The 24,875-nt window shown below is 42.4% G+C and overlaps 1 protein-coding gene across 5 annotated transcripts; it reads left to right on the forward strand.

Annotated features, from left to right (window-relative positions):
• Positions 1-2,369: 2,369 nt before the first annotated feature.
• On the forward strand, positions 2,370-24,875 carry PTGR3 (prostaglandin reductase 3). Of its 5 annotated transcripts, XR_008436804.1 has the most exons (4): positions 3,573-3,650; positions 16,864-17,021; positions 21,813-21,906; positions 23,370-24,875. XR_008436804.1 is itself a non-coding variant. In XM_053975926.1 (3 exons), exons 2-3 carry the CDS (start codon positions 5,497-5,499, stop codon positions 10,462-10,464), a joined length of 942 nt encoding a protein of 313 aa, XP_053831901.1. In that variant the 5' UTR covers positions 3,562-3,650; positions 4,579-5,496; the 3' UTR covers positions 10,465-11,316. The 5 variants fall into 5 exon arrangements, 3 of the variants coding, with proteins under 3 accessions (XP_053831884.1, XP_053831901.1, XP_053831893.1); XR_008436805.1 differs by lacking the exon at positions 16,864-17,021 and having other exon boundaries at positions 3,562-3,650; XM_053975926.1 differs by lacking the exons at positions 16,864-17,021; positions 21,813-21,906; positions 23,370-24,875 and adding exons at positions 4,579-5,513; positions 9,540-11,316 and having other exon boundaries at positions 3,562-3,650.

Here is a 24,875-nt window from a genome sequence, read left to right on the forward strand (position 1 = left end):
ATAAAATATGGGGGGGTGGGGGGGGGAAGGAAGGAGGGAGGGAAGGAGGGAGGGGGAGGAAGGAGAAAAGAAAGCGGATTCAACTTCTAATTCTGCCTAGGAAGAGCGAGAGGGAGGGTGGGGAGGAATGGGAGAGAGGGAGAGGAGGAGGAAGGAGGGGGGGGGGGGGGGGAGGAAGGAGAAAAAGTTTGGTCGGGTTCTCCTCTCGCCCGGTCCGGGTTCCCCCCCCGGGTCAGCTCCCGGCGCGGCGAGCGGGGTGCGCGGGGCGGGGGGGAAGGTGGGGTGTGGGATGAGGCAAGCCACAGACTGGTGACAGGGATGCCAATTTCCGCCGCCACTCCAAAAACTTGCTTAGGAAATGTTTTCATTTACAAGGTTAATTTTTCCTCCCTCTCTCTCTCACACACTCTCTCTCTCTCTTTCTCTCTCTTTTAAGTTCCTTATAAGACAAAGCTCTTCAGTCCTCTCGGCAGCAGCAGGGAAGATGCCAGTGGAGATGTGCAAAATAAATAAGATTTGATCAGTTCAATCTGTAGCCCAAATCCATTATCTTTCTTTCGTTCCTTTTTTTTTTTTTTTTCCTCCTCCTTTTTCTCTCTCCCCTTCTCCCCCCTCCTTTCCTTGATCACTTCTTCGTCTTCTTCTCCTTCTTCGCGGTGGAGAGCCGAACAAGCGGCGGCGATGAGACGGTAAATTCAGTCACTCCCCCCCTCTCAGGCTTTCTCCGAGATCAAAGAGTCTCAAAGCGCAACTTTCTCGCTCGCTCGCTGGCTTGTTTCAAGCTCGTGGATTTGTGTGTTCTTGTTGCTGTTGTTGTTGGGGGGGTTTTTGTTTGTTTGGTTTTTTTATTGCGTTGGTAATAGTTTGTTCATTGTGCAAAAAACGAGGTCGATCCAGTCTCTCCTTCTCCTCCCAGCACTTAGTCTAAGAGCAAGAAAGCAAATCATAAAAAGGAGTAAAGCCCCCATACATACATATACACCGGATGGGAAATGTCAGTCACTCCTCCACCTTCCAAACAGTCACAGATCAAACAGTGTCACCACCGGAGAGGACTACTTTTCTCTCTTGCTCTCCCTTTTTTTTCTCTTCCACAAAACGAAGCTTCTTCTGCTACTAAATATAATGCAAACACATTTTTTATCATGGAATTTTTTTTGCTGATCTCGATCTGCAACAGAAGAAAAAAAAAAAACCAAAAAACGAAAAACAACACACACACACAAAAAATTTGCCAAAACCAAGAAAAACCCCGGAGAGTGTGTGCAGAGAGGGAGGGGGGGAGGAAGAAAAGACATTCACTGAGTGGGACAGATTAACGTGAACTGTCCCCCCCCCTCTAAACTCCTGGGAGAGAAAGAGATCCACTCTCCCTCTCTTCTCTTTTCACTGAAATATAACACACATTCGGATCCCAGGGCTCTCAGACAGTCTCAACTGATAGACAGACACATCGAGCTGCTTTTCCTGCTTCAGTTTGTTACTCCTCCTCCTCTTGCCCACGTCACCCTGACAATTACAAATAGGTCTCACACAAACCCATACCTGTCAATCTTTTTAATTGCTTTGTTTTCATTTTTCCCCTTTCCCAGAGCTAAACAATATGACAAAAAAAAAAGTCTTAATACAGCACGGCATAAAAGATTCCTCATGTGAGACACGCGTTGAGGGGGTTGTTATTATAATCCACTTGCTGAAGTGCTGTGCAAGACGCATGTGCTGATTTAACTTCAGCAAAGGTCTTCTTCCAGCAAACTTAAAAAGAGAAAGAAAAAAAAAAGAGGCAGGCAGGAGATGATACTTCGCCGTGGCACACGTCTACCCAGCATTGAATTAAAAATGATTTATGGGAGATTACAGTTCATCCTTACTTTAAAATACCAACAGATTGCAGAGCGAGAACTGCAGCATATGAAACATACTGCTAATACATTTTGCACAGTATGTGTCTGGGGATTTATATAATGTTAGCTGCGAGAACAGAAGGGTTCTTCCCTTTTATTTTTTTTTTTTTAAGACAAGAAAGCAAATAAAAACTACCCAGCTGATTCCTAAAGGAAAGCACTTGGAACTGCAGTTTTGTTCTTTTTCGGGCAGAAGGGGATTTTCTTTCTTCTTATTACCGCATAATTAAGCGTCGAGCTGTTTATATTGGTAGGATGGAGTTAATTCCGGGAACTACACGCGACATCAATGCAACATCTCTATTATGTTGCCTTTCTCTACGCAATTGTACCAAGTTGGGATTGGCGGCTCTATCATAACACTGACTTCGGCCCCTTGACCCAGTTGATTCTCTGCGCAGGTTCCCTCACCCAAACGTAACCTACAGCGAGAAATGACTAAATTTTTTCTTCTTCTTCTTTTTTTTTTTTTTTTTTTTTTTTTTTAGAAGAAAGAAAGAAGCAAGAGGGGAAAGGGAGAGTAAGATTTTCTGACAGTATCAGGGATCAACCCCTGCGACCCAAGCAAACTGACAGCAGCCTGTTACCCTTCCCCTCCCGGCAGGACGGCGACGGCGGGAAGAGCTTCGCCCGTTTAAATCCCCTCCCGCGGCAGGCGCGGAGCCGCCGCCGCCGTCTCGGGGTTGATTCGTAGCACCTTGCGAGGAAGTGAAACGTTTCGCACGGAAGGGGCGGAGCGTCCGCCCGCGGGCAGCGGCTCCTCGGCGGCGGCTAATAACAACATTAGGAGATTAGCTGCAACTTCTCCCCACTTCTCTCTAACCTTTCCCGGCCGATAATTTACCGTGCTTTCTTTCTACTCTTTTTTTTTTTTTTTTAATTTCTCCTTTTCTTTTTTTCCTGGGTTGGGAGATACCCTCTTTTTGTAAACTAAAGAACGGGGCGGGGGGGGGTAATCCGAGGCGTTTCTCTGTCTGTCTCTCCCCCCTCTCCCCCTCCCCTGTTTTTAAACCCCTTAGTCAGAGGCAGGGTGCAAACTAAAAGCCACCACCACCACCACCATCATCTCCTTTAGGAGATATTCCGGCCCGCCGCACACCTGCCTCCCTGGCAAGGCAGAGCAGGCAGGCAGGGGCAGGCGCTGGCGGGACGGACCGCCGCGGGAGCGGGCCGGCCTCGCCCCTCGGTAGTGCCCTTGGCGGCAGAAGACGAGCGGCTGCTGCAGGGGGACCGTCTTGCCGCTGCTCCTCCGGTGGCGTCTCCGTGCGGCGGAGGGGCCGGCTGGGAGGGGAGGGAGAACCTGCTGCACGGGGGCTCTGTTTACGTACACACATAGCTGCGAGCGGGGAGTTTCTCCTGCCGGCGCGTCCTGCGAGCTGCCTGGAGAATCCCGAGTCGGAGCTCTGCCGAGTGGGGCGGGAGAGGAGAGCCGAGGCAGGGCATGAGTTTTAGCGCGAAAAGCGGCGCTTCGCTGAGTTCCCGGGCAGCGCGGTGGTGGTGGCGGCAGCAGCCGTCCTGTGCCGCGGCGGCTCCTGCCTGGTCCTGCTTCGGTGGCAGCTGGTCGCGGCCCATCCTGGACATGTCCTACTCCCGTCACTTTTTGGATTTCCAGGGCTCGTCCATCCCCAGCTCCATGAAGAAGCTGGTGGTGACTAAGCTGAGCCAAAACTTCAGGGAAGCGGTGACCCTGCAGCAGGACTCGCCCGTGCCGCTCCCGGGAGACGGAGACCTCCTGGTCAGGAACAGGTGAGCCCCCGTCCGCCCCCCCGCGCCCCGGCCCCGCGGCCCCCGCCGACTCCTGGCGCCTTGTGGCCTGCTCTCTCCCACATGCTCCCTCACTTCGGAGACCGGCTCCAAAGTTGTACCAGCCGCCATCTGGCGACTGTTAATTTCATTTTATTGTTGTTGTTTTGAACGGCTGGTGCTACGGCTCTGTCACCCTATCCACGTGTGTGGGGGTGACACTTCCTTCTCGTGTGGCGGGGCTGTGTGTGTTTGTCTGTCTGTGCGCGCCGCTCCCGGCGTGCGCCTGCCCGAAGGAAGAGAAACACCCCAGGGCCTCTGTGCCAAAGGGGGGGGAGGGGGCGGGGAAGAGGCGAGTTTTACGTTCGGTGAGTGCCAGGAGGGAGTGAGACGGAGGGAAGCGCTCGCAGGGCCCCTCCCTGGGGCCTGCCCGGGCTCGTTACACGCACGTAGTGCCCGGGGCATGAGCGTGTCCCCGGCGCACCCGCGCAGCACCCCGGCATCGCGGTGTGCGGGCGGGCCTGGCCCGGCCGCTGTCTCCTCGGCGCGGCCCCGCTGCCCTTTACGCCGCTCTCCGGCCTCGCCCCCGCGCAGCCGTGACTCACCGGGGAGGCCGCGGCCGGGCCCGCCGCCCGGGCAGCCCCGGCACCACCCCCAGCTCTGCGCGCCAAGCGCGGGCGGCGCGGAGGGGGCAGGGCAGCCCTCGGCCTCCCTCGCAGGACGTGGGGCCGCAGTTATTGGTGGCTTTTAGAGAGGAGTCGGGTCGGGCGAAGAGTGAGGAGGTGACATTTTGCTTAGCATAATACACCGTAAATCCCACGTTCCGGCGCGGTGACCAGCTCGCCGTGAAATGAAGACTCCGAGGATAAAACGTGCCTTCCCCCACAGCTGTCTCCATAAAACCTGTTTGTTCTCGGTGGTTCCTTCCTAGACGCCGTCCTTCCTTGCGCTAAAACTAAATCTTTTGAAGTTCAGAGGTTTCTCTGCCCACGAAGGGAAGCTGAAACTCCGGGAACTTCGGAGCAGACTGCATGGCTGGCACGGGAGAGAGCAGTGCTCTCAGGTTCTTGTCAAGCAAGGAAATCGTAGTAACACATAGTTTGCCATGTTCGCCGTGGGAGCCTAAAGATATTAAGCAGCACTAAGTTGGCTTGAGAACAATGCTGTGAGGTCTGTTAAAGCGGTGTGTGTGACTGTGCGTATGTGTGACATGTATGTGTCCATATGTAACACACAAATACAGGGTGAAGAAGGGATAAGGAGGAAGAACAGGGATTCTTCCAGGAGCTGACGAGAAAGCTGCTGTGACACTTTAATTCGATGCTGACATCCCCCACTAGGATTTCTGAGACCAAAATTCCCTCCAAACCTCAGAAGTCTTAAGACACTGTGTTGCTGCATCCACTAATGACTGAAACAGTGATGGTGTGCAACAGCCATCTGTCTGGAGTTACATTCCTTTCTGTGGAAGAGGTCCAAAGACTTGAGATACAAGTAGCAAGTGTTCTACCTGGGTGATACAAGGCAGAGCGACATCCTTGTTTCTCAACTCCCCTCCCTCCCACACATGCACTTGCAGTCTTTCCCATCCCACTCGCCCGCCTGCCCTCCTGTAAATTTTTAGAATTTATTCTTTTTTTTTTTTTAACAGCTTCCAGTGTAACTCTTCCCTTCTTCCTCTTCCCCCTCCTTTTGCTGATTGGGGTCCCTGGGTGCTCGTGGGACATGCACAATCATGGTAAAAGGGCTTGTACCACACTAAAGGCAGGAGCTGGTCCACAGATTCAGGCAGGCAGTTGCTGGGCTTTAACACACGTGTTCCTCTACTGGTACACAGGCGTGTGTTGGGATGAAGGGGAGGAAGAGGTGAGTGATGAAGTTTAGATGTAGAGTTCATGTATTTTGTATTACTTGTGGCATTTCTTCTCTCTTTAATGTTTTTTTTTTTTTTTCTGAAGAATACCACAGAAAACACAGAATTATGTTACTGTAAAACACTCACTGTGTACAAGCTGCAGCATGAAGCAAGTTCTGAATGTTTTCCCCTTTCTCTGTCACTCTGGGGAAGGACTATCCCATCCCGAAAGGATAAGTCCCTGACTATTTAGTTTAAAAAAAAAAAACAAACAACCAAGTTCAAATATGATTATACATTTTCTTATAGGTAGAAGCATATAATTAAAAACAAAACAATGAAAGACTGGGGTTCCAAGAGGGCATTTACAGATTTGTTCATTTTAGTACCAGTCACGCCCATGAATAGTATTAATTGCTTTGAGCTTTTCATGCAAAACAATCGTCATTCACCACAGTAAAATCTGGTTTGGGATTTATGGGAATAGGAAATTAAAATCTGTGTGTGGATAGATATTTTAAAATGAGATGCAGTTAGGCGAAACTTTCTTCTGATTTAGAGAGCTAGGTCAGCAACTCTTATTTCTACTTTTTTATACAGAAAAAAATAACCCATCTTTTACTCAAAAAATCCTTCAAAATTAGAAATTAATTTAACCTATTTTTTTTACTTTGATTCTGTGTAGGAGAGAAAAGGGAGGGGAAAAGGTGATAAATCCTTAGTGAAGCCATTTAAGTTTCGTATGTCTGTTTGTCCTGTTTACTGGGGGGAAAAGAGGGGAGGGTGTGAAAGCAAGGGTTTTCCATTTCATTGCAGGAGAAGGGCCCAAGGCTGTGAAGGTTTGGTCTTTCTTAAAGTTGTTGGGGGATTTTCGAGATTTTCTTGATGAAGTGACACATTTCATTGCCAAAATACCTGTAAGAATTTACTTTTGGGCTGGAAAATGGGAACAAAGTTTATAGAAAAGGGAGTAAGAGGGGTTGAGAAAGTTTCTTTTTTCGAGCTAGGGGACTAAAGGGATCACAGTGGGAAAAGTGGAGGGCTATTCCTGCTGGGTGTTTGGTCTAAATAATGTTTTTTTTGCGTAGTGCTGTTTTGGATGACTTTGTTTTGTCTGTGTTTAAGACTGTAATGCTGGTTTTCGGTGTCTCACTCTTTGTTGTGGTACACAAAACAGCATTTCTTCCCCTCGGCAGCGTCCTCCTGTTTTCTATAATAAACAGTACGAGGGGTTTCAACACTGTTGAGTATAAATAAAATGGGTGACTCAATGTGCATAATTATTTCGAGAAAAGCCAGTCTCAGGCTTTTTTCACACCCTGCCTCAGGTTTGCATCTTGAAATGTAAGGAGCAAAACTCAACTAGAAACTTCTAAATTAACGGACAGATTTAAAGTAAGAAAGTGAATGAAAGCAACATAAAAGATCTGGAAGGTGTCTTAAAACCCACTAGCACCCCAAGTAATTGTTTCTTCTGTGCTCTCTACTTTCCTCAGTCTCAGAAGTTAGTAAACTGATCTTCAACTTGTAATTCATACTTTTTTCTACTTTTAAAAGCAAAATAATCTGTGAAACTGCACGCACATCCTACCACCCCACTTCTGTCAGCTGGAATGACAAGGCAAATTAGACATTATGTTTTAATCCAGACGGTGTGTATGATCGTTTTAATGTGCAAGGAATCTAAGACTAAACAATCTTATTAAAAAAAAAAAAAGGGAGGGGGGGGTGGGGGAAGAAGCCCGTACAATGCGACCAGGAGTTAAGAGTTTGCACACAATAAAACGGAGGTTTAAAAAAACAATAGGGCGTGAGGGATAGACGGCAGGCTGCGCTGATTAATAGTGATGAACCCAGAAGCCCAGGGAGGATCATTTCCCGTGGCACAGCCGCCCCGCAGAGACGGGGGGGGAGCGGCTGTGTGAACACGCGTGTCTGTGTGTGTGTATGTACGGATGAGTGTGCGGGGGGCGGGTGGGCGCCAGCCCCGCGGAGAGCCCACATCCCCTGCCCGGCGCGGCGGGGAGCGGCCGGGCAGCGCCAAGTTGCGCCGCGGCCCCGCAGCCGCACGCACAAGTTGCGGTGCGGCCCGGGCGGGGAAGGGTTCGCATCCTCTCCAGCTGCAGAACAAAAGCAGCGGTGTGTGTGCTGGAGCCCTGCTCGGCAGGCGCCTGGCCCCCCGCAAGACTTGCCCCTTCCCCGCACGCAAAGTTTTTGTCCTTAAGAGTGTTTGTTGTTCTACCTGCCTTTGTGCTCCGGCCGCCGCCGTGCAGCGCCGAGAAGGGGAAGGTCTTAAAAGCAGGGGGGGCTTGTTCTCCTGTCGCTGCGCTGCCTGCCCGTGTCAGGGTGCGCTGCCCCGGCCGCGGGCACGGCTGCTCCGCGTCCTGCCAAGGCAGAGGCGCGCCGGGAGCGTGAGGAGGGAGGCTGAGCCCGGCGGGGAGCCGGGACCTCCCTTGCGGGTTGGGGCCGGGGGCACAGCGGGCGCCCCGGGCTGCCCTCGCGGCTACCGAGGGCACGGCTAGACGAAGCCGTGAGGCCGGTGAGGGGGCGAGCACAACTCCCCACCGGGCTCTCACCCTTCGCTCCCCTCCCCAGAAGTTGGGGTGTAAGAGCGGGAGGAGGCTGGTGCAGCGCCGGCACGTCTCGCCTGGCGCCCGAGGGACGCAGTCTGCCTCGGAAGCTGCAACTCCGTTACCAATTTTTATACATCTTTTAGCACTCCTGTACGGGAGTCACCGCAGAGCGGGATAATAGAAATTTTTTTGTATCCGCGGACAAGACGTAGGCATTTTTTGTTGCGGCGGAGCGGCGAGTTAAAGGCAGGATAACCGAGAGCTACAGTCACTTTTACCTATTTTATGTATGGATATGTTTACGCTTACGTGTCTTTTTATACATAACATTGGTGAAAGTTTGAAGCTCCCCATGCTGTAAAGAATGAAGAATATCAAAAGAAGCAAAGCGGTTTTAGTTCTCCTCACTCTGTGTGCAAGCAATTTAAAACTACACACATATAGGAGCTGAGCTTGTTGCTAACTGCAACAATGAAAAGTGCACTGTTTGCCTACTTCTGCAGCTTTTGCGTGGTGTCAAGTACACCTTTTAGGTTGTCACATCCATACATAGTAACAGTCCTGGCATTTGCTGTTTCATGTGTTTCTTTTTTACATTTTTCAGTTAGCAGAACCTTCCCCAGTCTCTCTTCTCTTGCCTGTGTAAAGATAGTTACTTAAGAAAAAAAAAATCTTTGCATTTTAGCTAGATCATAACTTTGTTTTAGGCATTATCTCTTAGCGCTTAATCAAGTTGTGAGAATGTCTTTATCTTTCTCTAAAAAAAAAATTGCCATCCGTTTTCACCTGTTAGAGGTCAGTAGGACTTGATATTCAGTTTTGCAATTTTACTCCTTCTCTGCAAGGTTGTTTTGATGTGTTGCAAGTAATTTATATAAAGAAAAATATTTTAACATTGACATTAGCTACATCAAAAGGCAAATTTGCTGTAGTGACTCCATCAATTAAAAAGTACTTGCCTACAGTAACATGACCTTGCAAATGACATCGATAGTTAATATGATCATTAGTCATTAACAGTATTATTATATTCAAAATATAAATTTGTTGCCAGAATCCACTATTTACTGCTCTGCATGTTTCATTCTTCTGTGTTTTCAAATCTTGTATGAAGCGGTCGGTTAATTTTCATGCTTTAATCTTTTACAGATTTATTTTCAGCTTGTTTAGCTTGGTCAAGTGGACCTAAGGAAAATATAAGGGGTTTTGTTTTGTTTTGGTTTTACTTTTTACAGCTTCTTGTTGTTTCTTTTTGTTTAGAAAATTTGTCTGTAATTCTAGAATAACAGAATGGAAACTATGGAAGTCTGATGAAAGTAATCTTTGGGGCGTACTCGTTATTCAAATATACAGACAATCAGAACAAATCTTGTACTTATCCCACAAATTTGAATATAAGGTTTCTCATACAATGAAAACTTGGTAAGGAGTAAATCTCGTTAAAACATTTTTGTTTTCTTCTAGATTTGTCGGCATCAATGCATCTGATATAAACTACTCAGCTGGTCGATATGACGCCTCAGTTAAACCCCCCTTTGATATAGGCTTTGAAGGTGTCGGTGAAGTGGTAGCGTTAGGACTCAGTGCTAGTGCAGATTACACGGTGGGTCAAGCTGTGGCCTACGTGAAAGCAGGTTCCTTTGCTGAATACACAGTTGTGCCAGCCAGACAAGCAGTCCCTCTACCCTCAGTGAAACCCGAGTTTCTCACTTTAATGGTAAGTGGCGCAACTGCATACCTCAGTTTGAAAGAGCTGGGAGACCTGTCTGAAGGCAAGAAGGTTCTGGTGACAGCAGCAGCTGGAGGAACAGGCCAGTTCGCTGTGCAGCTTGCAAAAAAGGCAAAATGCCATGTAATTGGAACCTGCTCCAGTGATGAAAAGGGTGGCTTTCTGAAATCCATTGGCTGTGACCGTACCATCAACTATAAAACTGAAAATGTCGAATCTGTGCTTAGGAAGGACTACCCCGAAGGTGTGGATGTGGTGTATGAATCTGTTGGAGGAAAGATGTTTGACTTGGCTCTCAATGCCTTGGCTATCAAAGGGCGCCTGATAGTTATTGGGTTTATCGCTGGCTACCAAAACCCCACTGGCCTCCCGCCTGTTAAAGCAGAGTTATTGCCAGCAAAACTATTGAAGAAGTCTGCTAGTGTCCAGGGTTTCTTCTTGAACCATTACCTTTCTGACTACAAAATGGCTCTGCAGCATTTGCTCAAGATGTATGAAAGAGGAGACCTGGTTTGTGAGGTGGACTTTGGAGACATGTCTCCTGAGGGCAAGTTCACTGGCCTGGAATCTGTATTCCGTGCTGTAGATTACATGTACATGGGAAAAAACATTGGAAAAATTGTAGTTGAATTACCTCACTCTGTCAACAGTAAGCTGTAAAAACAGAACAATGATATAAATCAGAAGAGAGAAAATGGGCACTTTATGTCTCAGATTTACTAGAAACAATTTCTTTTTTAAGCTTAGTAGTGGATATTATATTAAAAAACAGCATTAAAGTGTTAATAAAAAGGGATGAGTTTGTTGGGGGATTTGTTTGTTTGTTTTTATTTTCATAAAAGTGTTTAAATCAGTGGCTGTAGCAGGGACATAATGGGCCTGTGTTTGATACTGTCACTTAGGTTAGCATGAGACAAGAACATTGTTCTTGACAGAATAACTCTTGATGCAGAGGCAGATTTAGTCTGTCAGCCTGATTTGATAAGACTTCATCTGTAGTTCAGCTCAGAAAAAAAAATCTTTCAGCAATTTTGATTCTCTGATTTAAAAATAAAATTGTTAGAACAAGCATAAGTAAAGAGTTGTATCTTTGGGTTGCTCTATTAATCTTTTGAAGTTCTTGGGAAAAAAATGCTCTTGATTTTCTGTCACAAACATGATAATCATAATTCAGTTGCATCATGGATCATAGTAATATTCCTTGACTGGTTACACAGGGAAATTTATCCTCCAATTCTGACATGTCAGTAATATTAAGCAACTTGATTTTTTTTTAATCCTGTCTTTCATAACTATAAACAACTGCGCAATTTTCTGTTAAATCTTTAACTACAAGTTGCAATATAGTCTCATTTTGTTGCCTTTTCATTTTCCACTGTTACTGTTTATTGTCCAGTCTCCCCTTTAGTCAGTATTTAAAGATTATTGGAATGGGATTTGGAGCCATGTTCATGTGTGTTCAGACCGTGTATATTTTTTGAAGATTAAATAAAGTTTTAAAAGCTATTTAAATATTTGTGGCATTTATTCATAATTATATGATTCTTGCTGACTAGCTCTTTTTGAGATATTGTGTTTTTCAGAGTTATTTGACTGGTCATTCTTGAAGGGACTTCCCATAATCAGGCCGCTACTTCTGCTTTTACCAAATACTGCTTCTGCAGAAGCCCACTTACAAAGAGCAGGACCATTTTAAATCTATAGTCACAATACCTGGTACACATACTGATGCTCAGCCATGCATTTCCTAGCGGGTGCAGTTTAAGGGTTTTGGAAAGTTTCAAAAATTCTTCCTCACCTAGTGAATATTATTAATAGTACGTACAGTGGGAATTCCAGCTAGAAGCATAATATTTTCCAGAACAATAAAATACTTGAAACTGATTGCTCTACATCTTTTTTTCCATAGCAAACTTTTAAGATCATAAAGGCCAATTTTGCCACATCTTTTGAAATTACATTCATTTGTATGCAGTTGAAGAGATGGAAATTTCCTAAGATCATATGCCTCGTAATAAACATAATGATAGACTGATAATGTCTAGGACTTGAAGGAAAAAATCCAGGGTAAACTTAATTTTAGGGCATTATTCAGGACTGACTGTGTGCAACATTTTTGATTGTAACACAGGAAAACAGATTTTATTCAGTAGTGCAGACAGAATACTATTTTAAATTTTGATTTAGTGCATTCTTAATGTAAATTTTTAGTACATATGTAATTAGCATCATAAAGAATTATGTACAGTGGTGAACTGTCCCTTTCTTGGGCCATGCCTGACTACTAGGTTTAGTCTCACTGGTGATTTTGGGGAAAGGCAGAATGTATTGAGTCTTTTGTGACCATTTTTCTCTCTTACTCAAGGTAAGCATCAAACCACCATGATTTTTTGTTTTAAGTAAGATCTGCTGTTAGAAACATATTTCCTCTTTCATCTCTGATAATACAAATATTGTGTTGTGTTTGTGTTTTGCATAATTAGAAAGGTATATTGGCCTTCCAGCTAAATGCTAGAAGGATGCCAACACTCAAGTACCATACAGAGCATGCAAAGTTCTCAGCATTTTATTCCTAGGCATGTGTGATGTCTTTCCTTGTTCAGGGGAAAGTGAAGTCCTTGGTCATTAAATGCATCTTAAAAAACAAGGTTGGTTGGGATGTACTGGGGCAAAATAAAAAAAAAAATTAAAAACCAAACCAATTGGTTACATCTATGATATGTACAGAAGAGTTGCATGAGTAACAATTTTTTCAAATTAAATTCCTGCAATCAAATGCCAAAACCATCCAAGTGGCACAATTTTCAGATGTGTTGATCACTGTCAGTTCAATAGATTTGGTGTTTCTGAGGCAGTAAATTCCATATGTTTTTGTCATAGAAAATTCCTCCTGTTACAGGATTCTGTTTGGACATACATTCTACTTTCTTTTTAATACGTTACTTCATATATAACATTGCATAATGCAACTGCCCCAGGCTTCTTCACTGATCAAAACAGGAAAAGAGAGGGACCTTTGGAGGGTTCACATGTATATATTCAGATATGACATGTTGTTCATTTTAATTTTGGCTTCAGATTGTTGTTTAGCCCTTTCATACTGATCACAGCATTAATAAAAGGTTTACATTTGTTATATGCATAACTTGGATAGCCCATGTACAAATTTTGTAGCCCTTTTGGTGTTTAGGTTAGGCTATGGTGATTTGGCTTGTCTTTTTTATCAAATGTTTATGTTAAGCTGAAGGGGTAGCTCAGGGTCAACATGGTAACTCTTCCATGAATGAATATGGAATGAAGAAGTAATTTTTGTTTTTAAAGATACAACTTCTGTGCTTCCAATTGTTGAAAGAGAGCATTATCAATGGGGAGAGGTTGAAAAGTATTTCTTAAACATGCAGATAAGGCCTTTTTGATGAGTTTCATAATAAAGTTTGGCTTGTAGCAGGGGGAAAAACCCCAAGTTCTCTTTATTTAAAAGTACATTCTGCAAACTTACAGTTGTGGGAGCAGGGCTGCCTTTGAATAAGTAAGCTATGATGGATTTAAATAATGTTTAAATATTAGATGCCTAGGAAAATGTATATGGCATGCACACACTGAGAGGTTTAAATGATGATAGGACATTGAACATACAAGGAAAAGAAATACTGTAGAGTCACAGCAAGGGATTAATAACAATACACTTAATATGCTTGCAAAAAAGGTGTATTAAAAGCTGTGTGCACAGTGGGGACTTAAATGATTAAAAATAATAATACATTTGCCTTGGAAGTACTAAGTATACTATATGTAGAAAGCAGGGATTTAAATAATAATACTATTAATAATAGCAGCTCATTGAGATGTGGTTGCTAGCACTACATCCTAATTTTACCTTTCTAAATGAATTTGCTACAGAGGAATCTGGCATTGTTTGCTGAGGCTAATAACCGAATTTCCCTTCCCTACACACATATGCTTCCATGGAAAAACAACAAAGAACTAGATGAAGAGCTGGCTTTTTTCCTGAGTCTGTCACATGTGTGCATACGCACGCGCACACGGACACACACGTACTCACTCGCTCTCTCCTGGCTTGCAACCCTCAGCACATTTTACAGATATGCTTCCTACTTAATTGCTATGCTGGATTCTCCTAATACCTTTCTGAATCAAGTTGGGTTTCTACCAAGCAATATTTTGCTGTATGTTTGTATGTGTGCAAATGTGTGTAATGTATATGCACATAAAGTGTATATTTAGTAAGTGGATATGAATAACTGCTGTGTCATGTAAATACAGATAATTGCAATCTCTCAAGGAAAAGTTTGCAGTAGTGTTTGCAGATATTATATATTTTCCTACTTCTGTCTGAGGAGTAAAGAAATTTCTCTGCTGAATAGCTGTTACTATCTATTTTACAAGATTTACTCATTTTCAGGTACCTAATGTAGCTGCTAGCATGCATGCACGACAATACAATTTATATGGTAAATGGAACCAAATAATGGCTTCACTGAATGTTATGGCTGCACTGAAGGGAAATGTCACGGTAAATAGCTGCCAAATTATGGATCATGCCGAAGTGTCACAACTGCACTAAAGACAAATAGCACTAGAGGCTATTGCCACTGTGACGCTTTTGAGTTATGAAGAAGAGGAGCAGCCTGATGTGAGCCTCTTTGTGTCCTCATTATAGCAAAGGGTTACTGGTGCAGTGTACAAGAAAACCTAGTCCTACGTGGTGGCTAGTTATTAATCTGTTCTTTTTGAATCCAACAGCTGTAGCAAACCAGAAAATCTTTTCCTTGCTTTATGAATACATATAAACACATACAAACAAAGAAAAACCTGCAGGTTTTATTAATGTAAATGTGTACGGGAAATGACTAGTAATGGAAAAATGTTGTAATAAAATAATCTAATCAAAGAATATTATTAAATTTAATATCATATGTGTCTGAAAGCTTTAGTTGCTTCTTATGCAGATAGATGTGTGAAATATAAGCAATAATGCACTTTCTCTCTTTGTAAAGACTTGAGTAGTAAGGACATTACCAACTAAATTGCTTCTTCTAAACTGAAGTGTGTCCCGGTTTCTTTCATTTTAATGGGAGGGTAATAAAGATGAAAGACTAACATTTTAACTGATGGATCCCTTAAGCTACAGAATAGAAATTTATTATGTTTTGAGGGAATATGCTAAATGCTGAAATGTGGAAAGAAGCAGGGAAATCCCAGGTAAAATAAAAGCAATGTAACTTCTTTTTTCATTGTTATTATTATGACATACTTTTGTGAATGGAAAACTACATACTGCTCTTACTTAATCTGAGAAAACGGCACTGATCTTTCTTTTGAGAAAAAAATGGGAGGAGTTACTTGAAAAAAAAAAAAGATTTGGAAATGGAGGGACATCACTCAGCAAGTGGTCGCTTCTCTCTACGATCACTTTTCAAATCCTGCCTGCAGTGTTCAGGGAAGTGAGTTTGATGCTCTGCACACTATTGTACACACCACAAACGTACCATCCATAACACAGCACAATTGTCAGTTGCTGTTTTACAGAGGGGCCAGGGCTGAACAATCATGGTGGATAAATTACTTTTCTATTCTACAGCAAGTGGCTTTCCTACCATGTGAAGCTTAAGGTCATTGGCAGGGCAGCGAGGGGGAAGCTTATATATTAGTTAAAACTACTGCACTAATAGTGTTCAGATAGAGGAACTAAACAAATTAATTAAAGCTAGGTTTGTTCTTTGAGATGGGGGGATGATTTGCAGAGATATTGTACCAAGAGACACTCATGTATACGTATATATGTATATGTATACGTATATGTATATGTGTATGTATGTATTGTGCCTTACTATGCCACTTCTTGCTACAATATTCCTGTAGATAACTTGTTTTTTTTTTCTTTTGTTCTTTGATATCTGCATTAAAACCTTCATAATTCATGACTGAAGAAATTCTGATTTCAGAAATAAGAAAATATTCTCTGAAGATTTTAAAACTTTAGTAATAGAATCTGCTTACAATTTTTGCAGTGTTGTCTAAGGGGGGATGGGAAGAAAAACCTGTCAAAAATTAGGTAGAAGATCCTTGAATTGCAATTAGTGTGCCCAGAATTTATTTTATGTGCAATGCAGTTGCAAGTAGCTGCTTCTTATTAAATGAAAATCCTGTATTATGTACTTCAGGAACATTCCGACTAATGAGTATGTAATGTCCTTAGTGTAACACAGAACTTCTTTTTGTGTTCACAACCACAAAATGCTGGAAACTTGACAAATGATATCATTTAAGACAGATGCCTGCCTTAGGGACCTGTTTTTTGGCTTCCTGTTTCTGGTTTTTATTTCAATAACATTTGTAATTGCCACAGGATCTGTACCTGCGTAGTGTTTTAACTCCTTCACATATGCCCCAATGCATTAACTCCTTGGGTAGGTACCCGGGAATATTTTCTTTTTTCTTTTTCCTTTTTCCTCCCCAGCTGGTGTGTTCTTCCTGCCTCTCACAGGCGCAGCTACACACATAAATAAAAGCTGGATCTTATTAGGCCAGATGAAATGGTAATGTCGAAGGGGGTAAACACTTACTGCACTTGCTGTGTTTTACTAGTGCAGAAGTACATCTAGACCAGGCCCAAGGCAAAACCCAAGAAACTGTGAGGTACAGCCTGCTGGTTCTCAGTGAGAGACAGCAGAGTTCTGTGTACATGGTCTAGGCACACAATATCTTGATCTCAGTTATACATTTCAATGTATATTTCCCCATTAAACTCACATTCTTTACTTAGGTTATAGGGCAGGAGAATTTTTGACATCACTTCAGTTGATGATGCATATAAGGGGCATTTTGGCAGTGCTGGTTCAACACAAGTTGTAAGTTGCTGTGCATCCAGCGGAGCCTGCTTCATGTAAAGCCCTTATCACAGGACAAGAGCAGTTTTCAGCTCCCCAGGCACTCAGCATGGATCCTGGCAGACTGCAAGCAACATTCCCACAATCCATAACAGCTCAGAGGTTTTGGTGGGGGTTTATATCATGTTCTTTCTCTCTTTTTTTGTAGGTCTTACAAAAAAACATTAAAAATGGGCTGTGTACAAGAAGCTTACGTGAGTCTTTGTAGGTGAATTTTCACTGAGCCACTTCACTGAATACTGCAGTGTGCAGTAATAACAAAAAAAGTCTTGGAAAGAGCATGAGCTCTTGGCACCTATTCTGCAGGTGAGACTTTTCTACTTGTCATAAGCAGTTACCTCTCCAGGACTTCCAGTGTTTTCTGATGTCATTTTGAAGCACAAACTCTGTGTTCAAGCCTTCTGTCATAGGACATGCAGACCCATTGCACCTGTACTCCTAAGACAAGTTTATCCCATGAAGTGCTGAACAACTGTATCTTTCTTGAGAACTGGAGCTGATGACTCTAAAAACCTCAAGAAATGTCTCTGTTTACTGCAAGACCAGACAGCACATCATAAAAACCTACCCTCCAGGCTTTCTGTAAGAGAAGGAGGGGAAGTCTTTATCTTCTGTCACAAGAGGGAGGTCAAAAGGACCGAGCAAGTGCCAGACCAAGTCACTTCTGCTGTTCTAGGGTTCATTTTCAGAGAAAGTAGGCAGGCACACAAATCTCATTATGCGTTACGAGGATCTGTGCAAAGGCTTCTTGTGCGCTGTCTTAAAACCATACCCCTAAGGGACTCATTCACAAAGGGATAGAAGGAAAGGAAATTTGTATATTTTCTGGAAGCAGTAAGACATGACATGCAGCACGGTTCTGGCTGATTACAGCATGCCTCAGGTGAGCTGGGAGGCACGAGGCTGCCAGCCAAGTGATTTCAACCACCCAAGAAAGAGAACTCCACAGAAATGCATTGTGTGGCATGTCTGATTGCTGCAAAGAAAAACACTCCAACTTCATTCACACTGGCATGGCATTATTGGCATGACTGTTCCTGGCAGCCTATTGGAAAGTTTTATTTGCATCCAGAGTTTTGAAGGCCATTTCATAACATTAAACAAGAATAATGCTGAAAATGCCTAGCTTATTTGCCCCTTGACACCTGTGTGTAATCCCTCATTGAAGCCCTAATGAGGGGTTCTCCTTGGGTTGTGTTACTTCCAAAATAACCCCTGCATACAAGCAGCCTAAGGTGCCTTTCCTGCCTGCATAGGGTGTGGCAAGAGTAGCCAGATGAAGGTGGATAAAATACATTATTTTTCCTGTATCCTCAGTAATCAGGATGCAGAGTCAGTTACTGGATCATTTGACTTCTTACTGAGCTGGGAAACCTCAATCTGCTATCACAAGTGCCTACAAATAAGAGAGATATTGAGTTGGTTTCCTCTCCTGGGAATGTAAATGAGGAACAAGAATAAAGCTCTTGAAACAGTGTAAAAACAGTCTCTGAGGAGAACCTGACTCTTGTTTCTGTGTGTGTGCTCATGCTGCTGGAAAAAAACAGTTTTAATGCACAGACCTGCCTAACCTCAAATTGTAGTGAAATTTCCCAGGGCCTTCAGATAACTCCCGAAGTCTTGGGAAATTCAGTTCAGTCAATGCAGAAATAGTGTTTGCATATTGTAAGAGCTATGGTGGCAATGGCAGCAGCTCTGAGCTCTCAAATGATGGGTGGTGGCAAAGCAAACCTTGCTCTGGAGGAACTGCTAAAAAGACAACCCTCCAGTTCCCAGATTCTCTCAATGAATTGGACTATGAGGGACAGATTATTGTCCATCCTAGTTCAAAAAACCAGATTTTCCCCTCATTCCTTTAAATCACAATCTTGACTTACTTGGTAGCTACTTTTTCATTCCCTTCTCCCTCTTTCTCTCTGCTTCCCTCCCTACACCAAACAAAAAATAAAGAGTGAAAATAATAATAGAGAGGGAGGCTGCTGGAAATGTTTCAGGCTTTTCTCTCCCTCGTCAGGAGGGAGTAGGTCAAGTTGTCTTGTAATATAAGTAAACCTAATAAGGCACAGAGTTTTGCCTATATGCTCTGCAACAAAATTTGAGTAGATTTATGGCAAATATATACATTTTACATTTTCCACAGAACCAGACAATTTTTCTTTACAATGTGCATGATCTTTTCTAGCTACGCAAGGGGAAAAAAGACCAAAACAACCCACCAAGTTGTTTTTCCACTTGTGTGATTTAATTTGCAGTGTCTCTCATTCTGTTAAAGTGATGAGGCAACTTCTTTGGCATTTCTTCCTTTCTTGTTTGTGAAAAGCTGCGATGTTCAGCAGTCACAAAATACGCATCATAGTGTAAAGAGGAAAGAGCCAAATATTCGTCCTTTTCCACGAACTTGAAATTGTAGCAATACAAAACATTTCAGCATTGGGTCACATGGTATGAAGTAGAACCCTGTAAGATGAGTGGTGTGCTGTAGATAAAAGATACTGTAGAGACAGGGATGTATCTAACAGGCGCAAAAAAAGGATGCTGATAGTGGTGTGTCCAGGTGACCAGAGGAAAGCCAAAGTCTGTGCTTCACCTCACATGAGTTCAGGTCTTTTCCCCTCCCAGGTAAATCAGATACAGTCCTAAATCTAAGAGAAGTGCTTCACAAATATACTGCAGTGAGCACTAATGCCAGTGTCCTTGCTTTATAGATTATTTTCGTCCATCTTCCTGGCATTATGTCACATTTCCAACTAATTACGGACAATGTAAGGTGGGAAGGTGAAAGCAATTATTTCGTTGCTTCCAGAAATGGAGTCAGAACTTTACCAGTCGTATATAAATGGCAGCAGTACCTTTTCATATTTTCAGTAAACAAAATGTTTATAGTGCCTTCAGGATGGCTGGAGGGGAATGGTCACTCAGGCTTAGATTTTTTTGGAGCTTCTCATCATAATTTTGCCAGAGTACAGCTGACATCCATGCTTATCCAAATGATGGAAAAGTTTCTTGGTCCGTGAAAACTAGCCGTACTGTACCAGAGAGAATACAGAAAATGGTGCTGTTCCAGTGCTTTCCTATCTGCCACACTGTAAGTGCAAAGGTTGAACAGCCCCCAGTCCTGACGCTTGCACATCAGGCAATATGAATGAAGGTCTGAAAACAAGCATATTTGTTCTAAGAACCTGTGTCACTCCAAGAAAATACCATTTCAGAGTGCTGTGGGTGACTTAATCTCTTTGTTCAATGCTGTATTTAAAAAAAACTACCAACCCTAACAGTCCTATTCTCTGTCCCAGGGCTGCCCTGGTTCTGTGCCTGGCAGGCTGGCTTTGCTCTGAAGCACACCAGCTCTCCATACCTTGTATATTTTAATGCCGACACTGATCTTCAATCAGCTTTGCTCTGGCCTTCCAGTGAAAATATGCCAAAATGTCATAGGTTTCCAAATGAAATGCAAATACTGAACTTTCTGAAATTTACTGATAGTATTTTACTCCTTTACTGCATCTGAGCTGTACCAACGAGGCACATCGGAAACAAGAGTTTAAGATTCCTGACAGCAAAGGTCTTTGCACTTACCACTCCACAGGTGTCTCAGCTGGATGGTCTGTGGCACCTTGATGATCTTAAAGGTCTTTTCCATCCTAAATGATTCTACAATTCTATGTTCCATTAAGAATATGAGTCCTCTGCTTGCTTGCTCACTCAGCACAATGAAGAGAAGCAATGAAATACTCAAAGTCAGGTCAGACTACCTTTTGTCATATGTAACTGTTATTACACAGATGTCACAGCAGCAGGTGCAAAATAAATACCTGGGTAATGGAAACCATTTGCTTTGCCTTTAGCCACAGGCATCAGGTCTGATTTACTTGTGGCTGGCAGCTGAGAGAGCAAGGGAGAGCCAGGTCCCTATAGCCAGGCTCACTTTTAATTGCTCAGAGACGGGAAAAGTTAGCCGCAGTGGAAGCTGCTCCAGAGGAGATCATCCTATTTTTCACCATGCCCTCTTCCTCATGTTCCCCTACTGTTCTGCCAGAGCGGGGAGATTTAGCTGAGCCTTGAATCCACACTTACGCACTGCCCTTTCATCATTTGGACCTCGGTGAATGTACACAATCTGGAGCAGTCTTTGCTCAAGGCAAACAAAGTAAAGGAGGAGAGTGACATTTCAGTCTTTCATTGCAGAGTCATTCAGGTCACTCACTGAAATTATAGACACCAGCTCCAGCAATGTTAGCAGCCAACTTTAGATTATTAACCATCCTTTTGATAGCAGTACATTTATGGTGTGTGTGCACAGAGAATTCCTCCAAATTACAGGGTGTCCTAACACAGCCGGTCAAACCACATGGACCTCTAGATGCAGTAAGCAGTATAATTAAACCAGTTTTCTCATTTGTACTTTCCTAGCAGCACTCAAAATATGCTCTCAACCGTTGGATGCTGCTCTTTGCATCAGGCTATGAAAAGAGATAAGAGTGAAGGGTGCCTTAAGAATAGCTCATTAAGAAGACATCAACCATTTTCTTTTATTGCATTATTTATGTTTTGGGTGATAATACAACACTATTTCCAGGGCAAAGTGCACTCAAGAAGCATATTGGCCTGTAGGTGGTTTCATTTGATTAGGTTTAGAAGGGTGAAAGCTACAGCAATTTCTTTTACCTGCTGTTATCCTGAAAGACCTGAGCTTTTTCTTACCCTCATCAGGCCATATATTGTCAATACATTTGAGATCCACTAAACTTCATTAGCCCTTTTAGATGCTTCTGGGAATGGCAGTGACTTATTTTTATCCCCTAAGACTCTGGAAAATCTTCACTGCAACAATCACTGGCATGCCTGGTAGGATCCATTTTTTAATATAATGACCTTCTGCATACAAGCAAACAAACATGAAGAGGACCTAAACATCTAGATCATAAAGCTGATTTCACACAAAGCAGTCCATGTTAAAAAAACTTCAGCCAAAAATAATAATAATACAGATAATGGTAATGAATACTTATTTTCATTCCTTCAATTGTATTTTATAGTTAGTCAAATACTCTGTTAATTACAGTATTTTCTCATATTTTTTTCTTTATTCTCCTACAGAGCCATTTTCAGTGTCTAATGCTGCTGCTGTACCTTTTGAAGATCCAAGAATAAATTTTGGTCCCGACCATGGAATATTTACTCACTTTGAAATGTAAGTAAAAGAAATGAAACGGATAACTTGGAACTGTAAAAGCTGGGAATTCCTTACATATTTTAATGCAGCTTCTGTCTCTGACACTTTCTGTTGCTTTTCTGCTATAATCAATACTAATGATTATTTAAGAAAAAACAAACCCCAACAACAAAGTATAGCAAAACAAAACAAAAAAAAAAAACCCACCCAAATCTGGGAGGTGCAGAAGGGATAGAAACTATCAGACATTCCAAAGAGAACATAAGAGAATTTAGGTTGAAAATAGAGGCTATGGCATAAAGTGTATGCCAGGTTTGCTCCTTGTTATGGAAAGGGACTCTAACAGAGTTCACAGAGTGTGAGTGGATCCCCATGCCTGTGTGTAAGAGACCAGACAAGCAAGTAGAAAAAACTGCTCCTCATGCTCCTTTAAGCCCTGGAAGTGTCCACTAAATATTCTTACTGTGAAGAAGAATAGCATCTTAATAGTTACTGAGAAAGCACTGTTTAAGTTATTAATATAAAGTACAAATACCTTCAGTTTCTGAAAGAGTCTTGTAGCTAAAAAAAAAACCCAAACCACTAAAACAAAAAAAATGGGCAAAATATTTCTGATTTTCAAAGTAATAGTTTGACTGTATATACTACTATTCACTGCCTTTCTGAATTACAGATCACTGAGATCTCCATCCAGAAATGCAATGTACTGGTACTGGTATTCATCTTGTCGATGATATATACACAGAGGGCTATTTCTCTAATTGATGGCTTCATCATTCAATTCAAGATGCATAAGGATAGGTATTATTATCTAACACTATCATATGTTCCTATTGTTCCACACTTCTCTCCTTGTCAATAGCATCCAAGATATCCTATCTAAATCTTCAAGATAGCAAAAGAAAGGTGCATTATTTGTTGGCTCCACACATCGCATTATTAAGCATTTGTGAACAACCTGCACATCTCCCCACTGACATCTTTAAGTATTCAATTAAAATTGGATGAGAGAGTACACCAATACAAATAAATACTCAGTTATATGAAGGCTTTGCATTGAATTCTTAAATTATTCTAATACAGGTGCTTGCTAGCAGCCACTCAGTTGAAATCAGGACAGTGATGCAAGTGTGAGAATGAATGGTGTATGAAAGGAAGGAAGGCAGATTGCTTTATGGTGGAGTCATGGCAGAGGTTTGACAGGAAATGCTTCTCCCAGTACAGCTAAGCAGGGAAGGAGAACCCCATTATATGGATGAGAAGGACCAGCATTGGCATCTTGTCATTCTAAGTTGTATAAGTAAGCAAGCTTAATTGCTCCTTGTCTTTTCAAGATGACTTTCCACCAACAATCTCATTATCACACACATATGTTTATTGCACTTATTCAGGTCCCTTCATGCAGACCTGAAAGCAGTGAGGAGAGCAGCAATATTAAGTTATCCAGTAACATTGTTTTTCCTTTTTTCCCTTTTAACCAGGCGGATGTGACCTGCCTTCTCCTTCTGCAACTAACAGGGTGACCAGAGGCAGTGGAATGTACACCAGGAAAGAATAGAAGCAGAGGGAAAGCAAGCTGTCAAGAGAACAGTGTACTGAAGAGGAAAAATGTAAAACATGACTTCTATTTACCATGATTAATATGTAAAGTTAACATGTTTGTCATGGAATATATTAATATGTATGTTTTCCCATTATGTAGATCTTTTCTTATATTACTTATTAGAAAGGGATACAATCACAATGATGGGGCAAGAATGCCACTTAAAAATTAGGTGATGCCCAGTCAACATAACATAATCACTACAGTGTCATTTCTGATTTAGCTGTGGTGATATCAGTATAATTGCCGCTGGGAAGAAATTAAAATGGCTGTTAATGATAAATAAAATGACAAGAAGGAGGATCATCCTTCACATATAATTCCAAGCAAAATACAGCTGCTGAATTCCTTGAGCACTTGGTGCTGTTCATTGATGAAGAGGAAACAAGCAGGTTTTGTATAGCTGCATGGCCATAAGAGCTGCCCTGTACTTTCCCAAGCCCAAATGTAGACACTATAGGTCTAAAAAGATTTCACCGTGCTATTTCCAATCAGGAGAGGTGTAATAGCGAAGCTCACATGAAGTGAATATTAACACTATTCCAGCAGAAAGCACAGTATATAACAAACAGAAAGTTAAAAAAAAAGAGGGTAGAGGCAAGGAGACAGCAGTGCATGTGGATACTTTACAAAACCTCCAAATGCTCCTGCCTTGTCTCTATCACCATAGGCAACCTTAGCTCACGGATCAAAAGACCTTCATACATTTGTTTGATATCATAAATGTGTCAAGAATGAGCTACACAAAGCATCATTCACCCACTACACATGGCTTGTTAGCCTAGTCAAGAGCATCTTTCAACTCATTCACACATTAAAAGCCAGGAAACCAACATTTGATTACTAGTTCTAGCATTAAGATCAAAGACCACATCTTCCCATCTGTGAAGAGCAAGAGCCAAATTGCTTTCTCCTCTTTCTTCATTTACAGAAGAATTGAAGAGTCAAAACACAAAATCATTATACTACACATCCCATGAACAACACAGTTCCAGCCGATAAAAACACACAGCAGCCACTATAACTTACATACATTTTCTTGGAAAGACGTATAAGCGAATCTGTAGTCACATCTTCACAATACTAGAGTCTACAGTTATCCAAAGCTCAGAGTAGCTTGATCCACAGGTGTTATCCTAGTGTATAAAACTACAACACCTCTTAAAAGGGAAAATACCATATACCTGCCATTTACTCTTCTTCAAAATCAGGTGGGTTAGATAAAATGAAAGCTCGAACTTAAAATCACAAAAACAAACCTGAAACACGTGGGTTAAGTCAATGTTATTCCATTGTCATAGTTAGTTTTTTACTTACTTGTTGGTTAAAGAAGCTTGAAAATATAAATAAATAAAAGTCAGCCTTAACCTGGAGAATAAATATG

The sequence above is a fragment of the Vidua macroura genome, chromosome 1, assembly GCF_024509145.1.
Source record: "Vidua macroura isolate BioBank_ID:100142 chromosome 1, ASM2450914v1, whole genome shotgun sequence".
Lineage (NCBI taxonomy): Eukaryota > Metazoa > Chordata > Aves > Passeriformes > Viduidae > Vidua > Vidua macroura.